At 43.5% G+C, this 17,092-nt stretch overlaps 1 protein-coding gene and 1 long non-coding RNA gene across 8 annotated transcripts in view; one reads left to right on the top strand and one right to left on the bottom strand.

Moving 5' to 3' along the window:
• Positions 1–1,424: 1,424 nt before the first annotated feature.
• LOC138757350 (uncharacterized) lies at positions 1,425–12,769 on the bottom strand. Its single transcript, XR_011353524.1, has 3 exons — positions 8,820–12,769; positions 4,320–8,699; positions 1,425–3,214 (listed from the first exon to the last, which is right to left on the bottom strand). It is a non-coding gene; the product is annotated as an uncharacterized lncRNA (long non-coding RNA).
• A 400-nt stretch (positions 12,770–13,169) lies between these two features.
• The window catches only part of ccdc171 (coiled-coil domain containing 171), a 378,891-nt gene continuing 374,968 nt past the window's right edge, over positions 13,170–17,092 (top strand). For 6 of the 7 annotated variants that reach the window (XR_011353507.1, XM_069924483.1, XM_069924499.1 and 3 more), the window contains exons 1-2: positions 13,612–13,826; positions 15,111–15,297. Coding sequence is in view for 6 of the 7 variants with exons in the window: in XM_069924483.1 (XP_069780584.1) it covers positions 13,730–13,826; positions 15,111–15,297 (284 nt within the window). In the remaining variant the exon portion in view is untranslated. Of the gene's footprint in view, positions 13,319–13,611; positions 13,827–15,110; positions 15,298–17,092 lie in introns of those variants that run through there. The other variant, XM_069924477.1, reaches the window with a different exon arrangement.

The following is a 17,092-nucleotide window of genomic DNA, read 5'->3' as shown; positions in this document are numbered from 1 at the left end:
TTTATAATGATCAGTGTAGTATTGCTGAAAGGCATCATTTATTTCTTTCTGATTCTATGTAACTACATTGAGTTCCTTCTGTTTTGCATTTATTGCCCTTGCTGACTCTTCCACCTTTAATGACCTTGCAAGCTCCTTATGAGCCCGTCCCCCCAGTTCAAAATATTTCTGTCTATCCTTAAGTATTGTTTTTTTCCACTCTGTATGTTTGTAAGGTGTTAACATTTTTTTCATTTTCCATTATTCTATATTTATCCAGTTCCCCTGTTTTCTGATATTCTTTTTCTAATTCTAATCTCTTTCAAAATTATTTAATTATGTATTATATTTCCTCTTCACATTTTTGTATATGAAATAATCAGATCAATCAAAAAAGCCTTAATTGTATCCCATATTAAAAAAGTTATTATCCGCTGAACCAGATTTGTTTCACAAAAGATTTCTATTTGTTGCCCAATAAGTTGTTTAAAATCCTCCCCTTCCTGTTTCTCCACTATTGAAATAGTCAGCATAATCGGTGAATGGTCAGAAAGTAACCTCGAAAAATATTCTGATTTCATCACCCTATTTTTTAATCCTGCTGACAGTAAAAATAAATTGATTCTTGTGTGTGAGTCATGTACCCTGTAGAAAGAATAGTTCCTCTTCATTGGGTTAAGATGCCTCCATAAGTCAATCAGGTTTAAATCCTTCATATTGGATAATATCACTTTAGCAAGGCAAGGCCTGGTTACTGTTCTTGGAGATTTATTCAATATCAGATTCAAACATAGATTAAAGTCTCCCTTCAGCAGCTTTCAAAAATATCTCCTTCATAAAGGCATTGTCGTCATAGTTTGGCACATAAATATTCATAAACGTTCATGATTCTGAATAAACCTTACAATTTACCATCATGCATCTCCCTACTTGATCTTTCGATATGTTCTCTACAGTAACTGGAATACTTTTAATTATTAAAATCGCAACCCTTCTTGCCTTAGAAATGAATGATGAAGAGAAAACAAGCCCCACCCATCCTCTCTTTAACTTGTGTTCCACCTTATTAATACTAATATGTGTTTCCTGTAAAAAGACCACATTTGCCTTTATTTTTTAAGTAAGTTAAGACCTCTTTCTTTTGACTGTTCCATTTAAACCAATCTCATGATCTCTTCCTTTTTAAAAAAAGTTGCAAAGCCTCTGCTCTGATGGTAAACAAGAAACCCTGGAAGCCTGCAGAAAAATAACCCATGAAATCCGCCAGGGATGGAAAAGAAAACAAACCCCACCCTAAAGCGCCATCTTTAAAACAAACCCCTCTTAACATCATTACTCCCCTTAGACTGGAGTCTATGCCCCGCTATCACCTTATCCAATATTTAACATTTCCATGGGCTCTCCGCAAAGTATCAGAAATAAAGATGAACATTACTTAATAAATATCAGACAACTAAAAAATAATCTTTACTTAGTTCACAAAAATACATTCTTCTTTCATCTCTCTTCCAGAGTGATTATTCTTCTTAAGGTCCACTAGTAAATTCTTCTGCTTCTTGTTTTGCCTTGAAAAACTGCCAGTTGCCTTCTGACACCACCATGCGCAAGGTTGCCGGATAAACCAATGGAGATAAACCTGAGATTTTTTTGCCCAGAGTTGCCGCTTGACCATGTCGAATTCTTTTCTGTGGAACCACTGGACTGAAAACTTGGAAAAACATGACCTCCCAACCATTCCACATCAGTGGGGGATTATTCATTTTATAGTATTCAAATGCTGCTCTTAAGATCGCTTCCCAATTCCTGATGCTCAACAGCCACACAAGGACTGGTCAAGGATGCATATTTTCATTTCTTCTAGGTCCAAAGGTTCGATAGGCTCTCTTAATCTGCACTTGTCCGCCGACTGACTCGGCGCAAAGTACTTTGGGAATTCAGGATTCAAAAAATTTAACTGCATCTCTTCATTTAACACCTTCTTCTAAATCAATTATGCATACATTATTTAGTCTGCTAAAGTTCTTCATATGATCAATCATATCAAGGAGCATTTGTTTATCCATCACCCTCTGTTTTGCTTGGTCATGCAATTCTTCTGTAATGGAGGATTTAGACCATGCTTTTGCATATGCAAGGCTGAGCATCAGTAACCTACTTTGAGAATAATGTAAAATCAGCAGTCACAAGTTAAATTCCATCATGGGGCCCAGAGATACAGTTATCTGACAAAAAAGACATCTGGTACCAAGAACATTTAATCTTCCTGCTTGTTAGCTGGTTGCTGTTTGAGATTGATGGGATTGTTGGTCGCAGACTGTCAAGCGAGGCCTTGAAGCTAAGTAAACCATTGTATTCAAAGTGATAAGCTAGAATGGGTAATATAAGCTGTGGTCCCACTACTGAAGTTTGAGACTCTCTGAGGGGTGGAAACGTCTCTCAGCAAGAAGAACTTCTGGAGTCCAACCAACGTCCTGGTCGGGGGAGTTGGAGAAGCTCTTACCGGTGCCCCGACAACCTACTATAAGTGTGCGGTCGTTGCCTCGCTTTGGCAGTTGGGACCAGTCCAGGCGTTGATAAGTATAATTGGGAAGGGCTTGCATATTGTAGATTGAAATCAGCTTTAGATTTTGTAATAAAGATTTGTATAAACTGAAGTGTTCTCGGCCTGTGTCTCTGTTTTCTTTTGGTAGCTCAAACATTGTGACCAGTCTAAAACGAACAAAGTGAGAGGTACAAGTTTACCCAGGACAATTGGCATAGTCAGCAGGATTGGTCTCGAGATGTTTCGCCAAAAGAAAGAGGTGAGCCCTGAGCAGTTCTTGATTCCGGGATTGACTTCCAAAGATGATGGGTTTGGCATGTTGGCCAATACCCTGTCTTTGTTGGGACCACCCATTAGTTGGGATGAGAGGTTAGATACATCAAGTGCACCTCTGGAAGAGCAGTTGCCATTCTCCTTCGAGAGTAAATTTTCTGTTAAAAAGGGGACACTGACGGACGGTTTTTGGCTGCTGGCCCCAGCCTTATGCTGCACCGTTCAGCATGAAGCAGAATTTGTTCAGTGAGAAGTAGAATCCTAGCACAAGAGAGAGCAACTAGAGGAGGAGATAGAAGCCATGCAACAATGCTGTTCCATGATGAGCGAGATTGTTCACACCAGTCAGGACTGAGCCAAAGAATGGGAGGATAAGCATGTCCAAACGATCTGCTGTAATATTAAACTCCGGCAGCAGCTCTGTGCAGATAAGGAAAAGCAAGGGGTAGAACCCGATCCACATCATATTTGTGCCATGATAAGGAATGGCGACGATCCTGATGTAATTGATGATTGGGACGGGAATATCTGGTATGATGACAATGGTAATAATGCAGATACCCCTCGGCATGTGCCTGACATACTCCCCTCTCCACCTGCTGTTCATGCCTGCCCCGTAAGGCAGCGGACTTCCCAAACAGACAGAGATGGAGAGGTGTGTGATGTAATGAAGGGATAGATGCCCTGGCCTCCCAAGCGGACTCAGGGGAAGGTACCCGAACCCCTGCTTATTAATGGCCCTCCTCTACAGAATGGCCTCAGCCTCCTCCCGTCCACTGGGTAGAGGGCCCTGTGGGCCAAAGTGGGAACAGGGTTGGGAGCAGTCAACAATACGTGACTTCTCTATAAAAAAGCTGGCCGCCATTGGAGATCGATTTAGGCAAAAGGAAACTCTGGCGGCCTGGCTCCTCCGTGTTTGGGAACAAGGAGGGGGTAATGTATATTTAACCCCTGAGGAATTGTTAGGATTAGGAATGTTGACTACTGATATCCGGGTCACTGCTGAGCTACGTGGTAGAATGAGAGGGGTGGATTACTTACTTGCCACTCTAGGGGATGCCCTGTTACGAGTCTACCCATTACCAGTAGATTGGGATTTACATTTGCAGAACAATTGGGACACCCCAGAGGAGGGTATTGTAGTAATTCATCAACAGGCCCTGGCTTCTGCCTTGTATGCAGGGCGTTTGAGGCTGAGGGTACGTGGGGGGAGCCCTAACGAAGAATGTTCACGGCTGGAATGCATACCCTATTGGTTTGTTCTGCCCAACCCACTGTATGGGGACTGGTTCTGTCCATAACTAGTCCACTAATTGGGCACCTTGTGTGAGGCAGTACACGCCTTATCTGGGTTTCGAGAATTAGAGTTGGGAGGTAAAATCCACTCACGTACAACCCAGGTTAAATCAGACAAGCAGGATGAAAGGAGAGGGACTGCTGCTAATAACAGACCGACAAGGAAGGACCTTTTTCTAACCTTGTTAAAGTTAGGCGTACCTAAAAGTGATATTGATGGGAAACTTACCGCGGTCCTTTATGCCCTTTATAAATGGAAGGCAGGGGAACATCATCCCCAGCTGTTGAGTCATTCTGGCCCAGCTGTGCCTTCTGCTCCCACTGCTGCTCCTATCGAACCAGCTTCTCTTGCTCCAGTTACCCGTGATGAGAAACAACAATTGGTTAAAAAGGCTCCTAATGATAATAGTAGCATGTGGTCCTGAAAGCCCCCTGAACCCTACTAAGGCATGAGGGTGAAGGTGGGATTCCCGTGTCTACTCCATTGAGATTCGGCGGATACACGGGGACCCGCGGCCCTACATACCGTTAACAATCCATTGGGGTGGGGGTAATGACCGCCAATATTTAGCCTTGGTCGACATCATCTGGAGCACTCGGTGATTCCTGGTAACCCCAACTTGTGGACTGGACCGACATTTCAAATAGAGGGGATGGGAGGAGCGATCACCCTGATGAAGGAAATAAAAGTCTGCGCCACTGTGGGTGATGGCCCTTCCCCTGTATGGTTACATGCCCTAGTGGCTGCCACTGACGAGTGTATCCTGGGTATCAATATGTTGGCTGACATGACCCTTAATACTAGCCAAGGGGGATTTGCATTTGGAATTCGGACTATTACAAAAAGACTAGTGGTGGGTTGGGCTAAGTGGATCCTGTGATGGTGCCCCTCCCCCCCCCCCCCCCCCCCGAAACCATTATGCATTCCACAATATCGCCTCCCTGGAGGGCAGGAAGAGATTACTGCCACCATCAATGCTTTGCAAGATGAAGGGGTAGTGAGGCCTGCAATGTCGCCCTTTCATAGCCCTGTATGGCCGGTCCAGAAGCCGGATGGCTCCTGGAGAATGACAGTTTATTATCGTTTATTGAACAAACATGCCCCATTACTTGCTTCGGCAGTTCCGGACATTGTTACCCTTATTGAAAACATTGCTACTGGGAACTCAGGAACATGGTATGCTGTCATTGATCTTGCTAATGCCTTCTTCAGTATTCTAATAGCTGAGGTCTCACAGGATCAGTTCACCTTTACCTGGAAGAGGCGCCAGTATACCTTCACCCGCCTCCCTCAGGGCTATGTACACTCTCCCACTACTTGCCACAGCCTAATTGCCCGTGATTTGGAGGCGGTGCCAGTGTCGCCTTCTCTCTCAATTCACCATTATATTGATGATGTGATGATCCAAGGGGCCACAGAAGAGATGGTACAGGAAGGTATGGAGAGTGTCTAAGATACCCTGATGCAAAGAGAGTGGGCCATTAACCCCGCCAAGGTGCAGGGCCCGTCCCAGATGGTTATTTTCCTTGGAATTCTGTGGCATGCTGGAGAACAGGTGGTTCCCGATAAAGTTCGCAATAAGATCACAGTCTTGGCCACTCCTACTAGTAAAAAAGAGACCCAGCATTTCCTAGGGTTATTGGGATACTGGCGACACCATATTCCATACTTGGCGTGGCTTTTACATCCTCTATATAAGGATACCTGAAAGAAAACAGACTTTTTATGGGGTAACAATCAGGAAAGGGCATTCAAGTCTGCCAAGCAGGCTATTCTTCAGGTCCTGCCCATTTCTCCCCGCATCCCAAATACCCCCTACGAACTACAGGTCTACGTTACTGATTATGTGGCCTCCTGGAGTCTCTGGCAGAAACAAGAGGGCCGCCGAGTCCCGCTGGGATTCTGATCACGAACCATGCCCAAGGCTGCCACTTGTTATTCTGCTTTTGAACAACAGTTACTGGCCTGTTACTGGGCCCTGCTGGAGACGGAAAGAATGACAAGCAATGCAGAATTGCATTGCGACCTGCAATTCCAATAATGAAGTGGGTCCTGGCTAATGACGCTAATCTAAAGATCAGACGGGCTCAGCAGTCTTCTATTGTTAAATGGAAGTGGTAATATTCAGAGTCGCGTGACCAGGGGGCCTGAAGTGGTGGGCCGCATACACGAACAGGTGGCTGATCTTCCGTTTCATCATGAGGATGTTGAACCCACCTTGTCCCCTTCTCTACCCCCTTCACCAGTTCAGTGGGGTAAACCATATGATTTGCTCACTCCAGCAGAACAAGAGGGCGCCTGGTTTACTGATGGTAGCAGCCGGTGGGTGCAAGGAAAGCAGAAGTGGAAGTCAGTGGCTTACCATCCCAGGTTGGGAACTCTCTTATCGGAGGAGGGGGATGGTGGCTCCAGTTAGTATGCTGAGTTGAAGGCGGTCACTTTATCACTAGACCCCCATGATCACCCTCTTCGCCTGTTTACCGATTCCTGGGCTGTGGCTAATGGACTAGTGGTATGGATGCCTGATTGGCAAAAGAACGCCTGGCTGATACATGACCGTCCAGTATGGGGCCAACAGTTGTGGCAGCTGTTGTGGGATGCTTCCCACCATTGTGAGATAACCATATATCACGTTGACGCCCATAACAATGCGACGATGAACATGGCACAACATAATGCAGTAGCAGATCAGCTTGCCACCATCAGCTGCGCTGATACCGACCCCCTGGCTCGATGGGCACATGAACAGAGTGGCCATTTGGGGGAGAAGGGATCAGCTATGTGGGCCCGTACACATGCCTTACCCGTCCATCAGGATGATGTCCGCATGGTCGTGTGTACATGCCCAGCATGCCAGCTTGTGAAGTCCCGCACCGTTACTCCTGGTCCGCATGGCCGTATAAGACAGGGAGCTTGCTTGGCTGTGGTCTGGCAAATTGAATACATATGCTCCATGCCAGACTGTATGGGTAAATGTTACATCCTAGTAATGGTTGACACCTTTTCGGACCTGGTTTTTACTTTTCCCACCAAGACAGCTGACCAAGCTAGCACTATCCACGGACTAAACCATTTAATTTCTTGTTATGATGTACCAGATGAAATTCAGTCTGATAATGGCTCACACTTCTCCGGGAAGGCAATCAGTGATTGGGCAACTGACAACACTATCTTATGGGTCCACCATATTCCTTATTACCCGCAGGCTGCCGGGTTAGTTGAATGAATGTATGGCTTACTGACACCACTGGGGACCCTGAAGGGGTGGTGCCATGTGCTGCAGCAGGCAGTCGACAATTTGAATCATCGCCCTTTAAAGGGAGGTACACCTTTCCACCGACTTCTTCACACTTCTGAACTACAGCCTATTCCAGAGGAAAGACAGTCATTGCCCCCCCATTCCCGAGCTAGAGAATGCCGGACAAAAGGTATGGGTGGCACCACCAGGTAGTGGCCCTTTTGTAAAAGGGGAAATAGTGACACCTGCCCAGGGTAACACTCGGTGGATAGCTATTAAGGGACAGGATGGTTTAGTTTGTTTAAATACTGAACGCTTACGGCATCATGAGTGACATATGTCAGGCTTCTTTGTTCCAGGTCCTCCGTCTTGCACTCCTGCTGATCTGGCTTAACAGCTGCTTTGGTGCCAGCAATTGGATTTGTAATGTCGAGGACGTTCCGAGGGAGTCGCCCGTGGGGGACACGGCCCGAGGTATCCACTAATATATCTGATATTGTTCAGCATGTTTCAAAATCTGTTCATGAGCTTCAGCATTTGGGTATTGTGGCCCACAAGGATAGTTTGAGCCTTGGTTGGAATCCTTTTTCATGGTTAACTGGTACATTTGGGGGATTGGGCCACAATATTCTCCGTTGGTTGCTCGCATTATTGCATATTTTTGTGATTGTTGTAGTTTTGGTTTCTCCTTTTCGCTCCTTCCGTACTCAAATGCTTGTTAGGTCTCGTAAGTGACAGACTGCGACCAAGGGGTGGAATGTAATGGAGGATTTAGACCATGCTTTTGCTTATGCAAGGCTGAGTATCAGTAACCTACTTTGAGAATAATGTAAAATCAGCAGACATAAGCTAAATTCCACCGTGGGGCCCAGAGATGCAGTTATCTGACAAAAGACATCTGGTACCAAGAACATTTAATATTTCTGCTTGTTAGCCGGTTGCTGTTTGAGATTGATGGGATTGTTGGTCGCAGACTGTCAGGCGAGGCCTTGAAGCTAAGTAAACCATTGAATTCAAAGTGATAAGCTAGAATGGGTAATATAAGCCGTGGTCCCGCTGCTGAAGTTTGAGACTCTCTGAGGCGTGGAAACGTCTCTCAGCAAGAAGAAGAACTTCTGGAGTCCAAGCAACGTCCCGGTCGGGGGAGGTGGAGAAGCTACTACCGGCACCCCGACAACCTACTACAAGTGTGCGGTCGTTGCCTCGCTTTGGCAGTTGGGACCAGTCCAGGCGTTGATGTATAATTGGGAAGGGCTTGCATATTGTAGTTTGAAATCAGCTTTAGATTTTGTAATAAAGATTTGTATAGACTGAAGTGTTCTCAGCGTGTGTCTCTGTTTTCTTTCGGTAGCTCAAACACTGTGACCAATCTAAAACGAACAAAGTGAGAGATACAAGTTTACCCAGGACATCTTCCAATTTCTTATCATGCTTTCCCAAGTTTCTCTCAACATTATTCAGTTGTTCCATTATATTAGGAATTGACTCACCCATGTTTTTGATTGAGACTGTTAATTCTTTTTATCACTCCTTCAACATTTGCAAACAGTGTTTCCAAGGAATCCATCCCTGGCCCTTAATTCTCATGCAGAGGTTCCTGAAGTTGAGGCAGCTCATCGATGCTCATCTTCATGCCAATTCTTGGACAGAAAAGTGTCAGACAGAGCTTTATCTGGACACTGGGAGATCAAATGTGAAGGGAAAATATACAGTTAATGGTCAGATGCAGAGAGATCTGAGTGTCCAGGTATCCAAGTGCTCCTTGAAAGTAATCAATCATGTAAACAAGAATAGTTGCAAACCCTCCACCATCAGATTCCTAAACAACAAATTCAATCAGAGACTCATTTAAGGACTCTTACTTTGCACATTATATATTATAGAATATTTATTTTCTGTATTATAGTCAGTTTGTCTATATCTCTTTCTTTGTTTACTTTTCTCTCTTTTGTATACATCTTTTCTTGAGTGCTGGGTTTTTTTTAAAACTTTAATTCCTTTCACAACAATGTGGAGTCTTTGGAAAGGATACAGAAAATATTTAACAGAATTACAGCCTGGATTATAGGGTATGAACAATGGGGAGAAGAGGATAGCATCTTGTTTGCCTCTGGAGCATTGGAGGCTAAGAGGAGACATAATCTTCTTCTCTCTCTTCTTTGGCTTGGCTTCGCGGATGAAGATTTATGGAGGGGGTAAATGTCCACATCAGCTGCAGGCTCATTTGTGGCTGACAAGTCTGATGCGGGACAGGCAGACACGGTTCCAGCGGTTGCAGGGGAAAATTGGTTGGTTGGAATTAGGTGTTGGGTTTTATACATAATAAGTTTCAGAAAATTCACGTTTAAAGTGGGTGAAGGAAATTTACCATCTCATCGAAGAGCTCAAGCCTGAAATGTTGGATATGTATCTTAATCTATACTATATAAAGTACATTGACCAACTGAGTTTCTCCAGCATTGTATTTTTACTTCAATCACCGCATCTGCAGACTTTTGTGGTTCATTCACGAAGGAAATTTAAAGATGTGTGGGACAAGTATTCTACACAGTCAGTGGTAGGTGCCTGAAATAGACTGCCATGAGTGGGGTGGAAGCAAAAGCTTTAGATAAACACATGAATATGCAGAAAATGGAAGGATATGATCATGGGTAAGCAATAGAAATTTGATTTCATTTGAACATTGTGTTTGGCGTAGACATCGTGAGCTTAAGGGTCCCTGTGGTTTTTAATCCAGAGGACAGTCCTGTGCTGTTCTTATGTTCTATGATATTCAACAGTGACACTGAGGTTCTTCAGAGGTATGGTGTTTCAGAAGAGACATTAAACATTACTTAGGGCATGGACTTCATTGACAATGAATATCAAGGCGAGACTCTCACTCGTTAGAAATGGGCACATTGTTGTTTGAAGACTTATTTTGGGCACTAGTGGGGATCTTTCAAAGGAATACAAGATTCTTTTTTTATTTTGAAATCTGCAGGTTAAGTATGTTTTTCTGCCTTGAGAAATGCTTCTCTGCATTTCTTTTCTAGAATGACTAACTGCAAAGAACAGAGCTGATGCCAATTTGTTTCCCTTGGCCTTGGAACTCAAACATTTCTGTTTTCTTCATGAGAAATGCAATAATCTGAATGAAGAAATGTCAACCATTTCAACAATTATTGTACATTAAAATCTTTTGTATTCCTATCCTTCAAAAATCCCAGATGAGTTTGAAGATGAGCCAAAAGAAGAAAATAAATGTTGTTTGGAAAAGAATCCATTGGTTTTACTAACTGAGCAGAATGTTGCTTGCTGAAAAAATAATGTAGAATATATTGCAGTTCTCTAACAGATTTTTCATATGAATAAATGTTAGCATGTTTTCTCTTAGGACAAGCAACACTCAGCAGGTTCCTGGGGTACCATGGGCATATGGCTGGTTAACTAACCAGAGAACAATTTTGGGGGATTTAAATTAATCTGCAGATGTTGAAATCTCTTAGGCGATGATGTTTCAAAAGCAACTGGAGTGACATGAGCATTCAGTACACACCTCACAGGAGATTGCTAACATAAATTTATGGCCTAAATGCACAATTTTAAATTCGAAACTATTTCCATATTTTGCCAAGTGTGTTCAAACAGATGGTGACTAACCAGTTTCTGCACTGAACTCTATATTGTGAGTTTATGTGGGTGAGTTATGATTAGAAAAGACTTGAATTTGTCTATGTCCTCTATCCTTTCCTATCCATTAACCTGTTTGAATGTCTTTGAAATGCTGTAATTGTACCTGCTTCTATTACTACTTCTGTTAGCTTGTTCCATATATTTTACACTGCTCTAAAAAGCTTGCCCTTCAGTTCCCATTTAAATCTTTTCCCTCTCACATTAAACCAATGTCCTCTAGTTTTAGACTCCTCTATGCTAGGGTAAAAAGGCTATGATAATCATATTGTATGTGCCCCTCATGATTTTTAGAGGTTCCAAAAGTTTACCACTCAGTCTCCTTCACTCCATGGAAAACAGTTTCAGACAATCCAGTCTCTCCTTATGACTCAAAACCTTCAGTAATGACAACATCATTGTGAATCTTTCCTGAACCATTTCATGCTTAATTGTATAATTCCTATAGTATGGCAACCAGCATTGCCTACAATATTCTGATGTGGTCACACGAATATCTTGTATACCTGTAATATGATGTTCCAACTCTTGCACTCCATCTGATGAAGGCAAAAATGACACACACACCTTCTTCATCAGTATGTCCATCTGTGTTACTACTTTCAGGGAACTATGTACTTGACCCTAGATCTCTGTGTATATCCTGCCCTCAAACTATCCTGCACCCAACTTCCCAAAACGTGTCACATCATACTTATCTGAATTGATTCCATCGGCCATTCCTTTGCCCACTTTCTTAGTTAATCAAGATCCTGTTGTAACTAGACAATCTTCTTCATTGTCCACCACACTACCAATTTTGGTGTCATCTATCAATTTTCTAATCATGCCACCGACATTCTCATTCAAATCATTAACATATATTTGTCAAACATAGGACAGCACCAATCCTTGTAGCACACCCCTGGTTACAGGACTTTAATCTGAAAAACAATCATCCACTCTAACCTTCTGACTCCTTATACATTGTGCACAATTTTGATCACTCTGCTACAGGAAAGCAATTATTGAGATGGAATGGGATTACAGTCACAAAAATGTTGCTGGGATTTGGGTCTTGAATTATAAAGAGGGGCTGAATATGCTGGAACTTTGTTCCCTGAAGTGAAACAGGCTAAGGAGTGATCTAACAAGAGGTTTATAGAATCATGAGGGGCATTGATGAAGTAAATAGTCATAGCCTTTTCCCCCACAGTAGGTAAGTCTAAAAATAGAGTGTAATGATTTTAGATGAGAAGGGAAAGATTTAAAAAGGATCTGAAGGGCACCTTCTTCACTCAAGAGGGCTTTTGGTATTTGGAATAAGCTGTCAGAAGTTGTAGAGGCAGGAACAATTTTTACATTCAAAAGACTTTTTTTTTAGATCTTATAATGTGATTTGTTATATAGTATTTAATTGATTTATATGTATAATCATTTTAACAGATGATCAAGGGATGGAATTTTAAATATGGCACCACTGTGTATTTACTTTAATTTTATGTTATGTACACATTATTATTTTGCCTTACTTTATTAATATTTTGTATATGGATTGCAATGTTAAACTCAATACAATATTTTGAAAGAAAAAAAGACATTCAAACAGGTACATGGATAGGGAAGGTTCAGAGTGATATGGGCCAAACACTGCGATAGCATGGACAAAATAGGCCAAAGTTCCATACTGTAGAACTCCACGGCTCTCTGGAAAGAGAGATCACCCTGGCAAAGACACAATAGGGATAATGAACTCTTCTCTGTCATTTTCTGAGATACTTATCCCCATAATCTCACCGTAATTGACCCTTGGAACCATGACAATTTCTTGACAGAGAGTTATCCGTCCAGTCTTGAGCCACTCCTTGAGCATCGCCTTTCCAACTGTGCAACACTCCTGTAGACATTCTAGGGGTATGCATTATTCGTATAATCATGGCCTGCTACACACGTGACGTTCGCAACCACCTCAACTGACATACCCTACCTCCGAGAGTGCGGCTTTCCTTCAACGATGGGGGTAGGGGGAGGGGGAGAGGGGGGGGGGGGAGAGAGAGAGGGGGAGGGAAAGAGAGAGAGAGCACGTTGCTTGACAACCCCTCCTCCTTCTCGAAGAGATCGTGCACGCGTGGCTTCTCTCACCGGTTACTAGGCGACAAACCTCCGTCCAATGGGGTGACCGCATTCCCGCCCCGTACCCGGAAACCGAGATGGGGACCGGAAGTCAATGGTCCATCGGTTCGATTTGAAATTACTTGCGTTTCCCGCTGCTGCGTTGGAATTGGAGGGATATTTAAAGAGCTTCAGAGTGAAGGTGTGGTGACTGCCTCCGCAGCAGGTTGGTTCCCCCCCCCCTCCGCGCACTAGGCCGTACACGTCTATTTACTGCCCTGAGCCGTGCTTTCCCCCGTTATCTCACAAAGCGACCAGCCTTCTTCCCTTCCCTGAGTGTATTTTTTCCCCCAACGGTACCTCGCTCGGGCTTGAGACGTGCGCGTCCCTCATTCTGCGTCAAAGCCGGGATTCTGTGCCTCCGTGTTCCCAGGGCAGCGTTGCCCAGCCTGTGTTGCACGACGCTGTTTATTCACAATGCCCCACTGTGAACGCAACAGTTGCGTGCTGTGCGGTCTTGGGGCCTTTGATTTCCCCACCCCGACGTCCAGTGACAACAAGGAAACCGCTGGGCTCCTGTCTTCTGTTAACCCAAGTCAAGAGATTGTTTTCCTCTCGATCCTCTGTTGAGGGCCTGATGCCCCTGCTTACAAACACCACCCTTTCCGTATTCTCAAGCACGAAATGGTCGCAAAGTCGGGGTGAATGCATGAGTGGGCGGGAAGGGGCCAGCAGTAAGTTCTTTCTGAACTTGTGTTACTAAAATGTAATAACATCCATATTTCCTCCGTTTCTCATTACCCCCCCCCCCCCTCATCCCCTTTCATCCCAACAGAACAGGGTTTCCCTTATTCTCACTTTTCGCCCACCAGTCTTTGCATTCAGGACATCTTTACTTAATTTCCACCAGCCGTAAATGGACCACTCTACCTGCTCTATCTTCCTTTCATGAGTGATGCTTTGTGGGCTCTTGGTCTGCTCATCCCCACTACCCACCTCTCTGTGATCCAGAGTATTTCTGCATCTATCTTACAGCTTCTATCTCATTGCCATCCCAGGACCTAAACAATCCTTTAGGTGAGGCAAAGATTTCCCCAACTTCATCTACTGTACTTAGTGCTCCTGCTTTGGCCTCCTTTTTTATTGCTGACACCAAGTGCTGGACTTGGACTATTTTGCAGAACATCTGTGCTCAGTCTGGAATGGCTGCCCTAAGATCCTGGTTATGTTGCCATTTAATCTACCTTTGCCATTTTCCTATTGACCTGGCAATCCATAGGCCTTCCCACTGTCAGAGTGAGACCCAATGTAAACATCATATTCTGCTTGAACTGTCAATGACATTAATGTTGAATTTCCAATTTTAGATATGTGTCCCCTTTCTTCTAAGCTAAATCGGTTGTATCCCCTATTTTTTTTCTTATCTTTCTCCCACCCCACCTCATTCTCCCCCCTCCCCTACACTTTTTTGGTTCTGTTGTCCTCCATCCAAATTTCATGTACAGGTTTTCTCCCACCCTCTTTCAGTTTAATCTCTAATTTGTCCTTTCCCTCTCCCCTAACAGCTTCTATTATCACCTTCTGTACATCACCCGTTAACTCCACTTGTTGCACCCCATTCTGCATGACTTCCTCCACCTGACTCCCTGATTTTCTCTTCCCCTCTCTTCTTTATGCTACTAACATGGTTCATAAAGCTCTCCCACCCTTTCCTCTTTGTGCTGGATATCTCCTATCGGCACTGTCTTGAAGAAGGATTCTGGCCTGAACTTTTGGCTTTTTTCCTCTCACTGATGCTGTTTCAGCTGCTGAATTCCTCCAGAGAGAAGTTAATTCAATTCATTAGTGTTTATTTATAAGTTAACTAACCACAATATTTGTGACACTTTCCCAGAAATGACCAGTTTCCAGGTAGTTCACACAAAGGAGAAAATGTTCCATTTTCCTCATATAACTAATCTTACAAATATATCTTGCCTAGTTAATCCTGAAAACATATTTTTCTCCTCCTTATGCAGATTTTAAAATATGTCGAGATGAAGTAATGTCTGCTGCGGATCTTCTTGTTCCATTGCAACGTTCCCTGGAAGGAACAGGTGACAGTTCCCACATGATTCAACTGAAAACTAAAGTGGGATCAAAGAATATTATCATTCCAAAATTGTCATCTCAGGAAAAGCAAAATCCGTCTCATGAAATTGAGAGGTAATGCAGTTGCAGTGCCAATTATTGTTAACTCTAAAATTTATTATTCATAGTGTGAGAATAAGATGAATAATTAATTTTTTATGATTCACCAAGAACTTTTCAGCGGCCAGCCTTTTCAATTGCACGCTGCACTGTCACACTGACATGCCTTGGTTACTGTCAAGTTGAGACCACCTGCAAATTGGAAAAACAATACCTCGTATTCTGTCTGTAATCTCAAACTAGATTGCATCAATATCAATTTTGCCAATTTCTTTTAACCCCTTTCCCCTAGTCTTTCTTTCCTTCATCCTCTGTCTTCCTTTCTCCAGCCCCCATCCCTTTCCTTCTATCAGAGAGCAATCTTTCTTAGCCTTGCCCTCTCTCTCCCCTTTACTTCTCAAGTTCTTTTTCTTCACCCCTCCCCCTGATAACCTCTTGCCTGTGTTCTTTGCCCTTCCACTTCCACCCCATGCCCTCCTCCTCCCCCCAAATATTTTATCAGACATCTACCTGATTTTTGGCACCCCTGAAGATGGGCTCAAGCCCAAAATATTTGAATGTCTTTTACCTTCTATGGATGGTATGTGATGTGCTGAGTTTCACCAGAACTTTGCATGGCTCTGACCCCAGCATCTGCAAATTTTCTTGTATACCATCAATTAGTCGTGATCCTTGCTATTTGGTATTGTTCTATATTTTAAATGTCTTTGTTTTGACAAATATTCTAAGAATAAAGAACAAAGTGTTCAGAGACATAGAATGTCAAGTTTTTTGTCATTTGATAGTACAACTTGAAGAAAGAGCATTCTCCAATCCTTGGTCCAAAACATTCAGACACACAACCAGACATAACACACATACCGAGAAGCAATGCAGATGCTGGACAGATATTTCATTTATACAAATAAATATTGTTTTATGAGAGTCTTGGATGGTTAATGTGAGATGCTCTTATGGTTGTTCAACATTCTTATTGCCCGTGGGAAGTTGTTCCTCAGCCTGGCGATCCTGGCTCTGATACTCCTGTATCTCTTCCCTTACAGGAGCAACTGAAAGATGCTGTGTGTAGGATAAAAGGGGTCCTCAATAATTTTGCACACCCTCTTCAGACAACAATCCTGGTAGGGCATGTCGATAGAGTTGGGGGAGGGAGACCCTAGTGTTCCTCTCTGCCACCTTTATGGTGGCACTAATGAATGGACTTCCAAGCCATTTATCTGCAGCAACTGTACCACACTGTGATGCAGCTGGTCAGGGCACTCTTGATAGAGCTCCTCTAGATGATTGACATAATTGTGGCTGGTAACCTTGTCTGCTTCAATCTTCTCAGGAAGTGCAGTCGCTATTGTGCCTTCCTGATAAGTGAGGAGATGTTGAGGGTCCACGATAGGTCACTTGTTAAAGTGAATGCCAAGGATCTTGGTGCTCTCCACACTCGACTACAGAGTTTTTTTTATGTATAGTGGAGGGTGGTCATTTCTGGTCCTCCTGAAGTCCACAATCATCTTCAACTTGTCTACATTTAGACTCAGGTTGTTACTCTTGAAGCACTTCATGAGATTTGTGCGACTCATCATTGTTGCTGATGAGGCCAACCACTGTGGTGCTATCTGCAAACTTGATGACTCTATTGGAGCTGAATCTGGTGGTGCAGTCATGGATCAGTAGAGTGAACATGAGCGGGCTGAGCACACAACTCTGAGTTGCTCCAGTGCTCAGCATGATGATGCTTAACGTTCTGCTACCGACCTGGACAGACTAGTCTTTGTTAGGAAGCCCAGAATCCAGTTACAGAGAGACAGGTTGAGTC

Source organism: Narcine bancroftii, chromosome 1, assembly GCF_036971445.1.
Source record: "Narcine bancroftii isolate sNarBan1 chromosome 1, sNarBan1.hap1, whole genome shotgun sequence".
Lineage (NCBI taxonomy): Eukaryota > Metazoa > Chordata > Chondrichthyes > Torpediniformes > Narcinidae > Narcine > Narcine bancroftii.
This window is presented reverse-complemented; position numbering and strand designations above follow the sequence as displayed.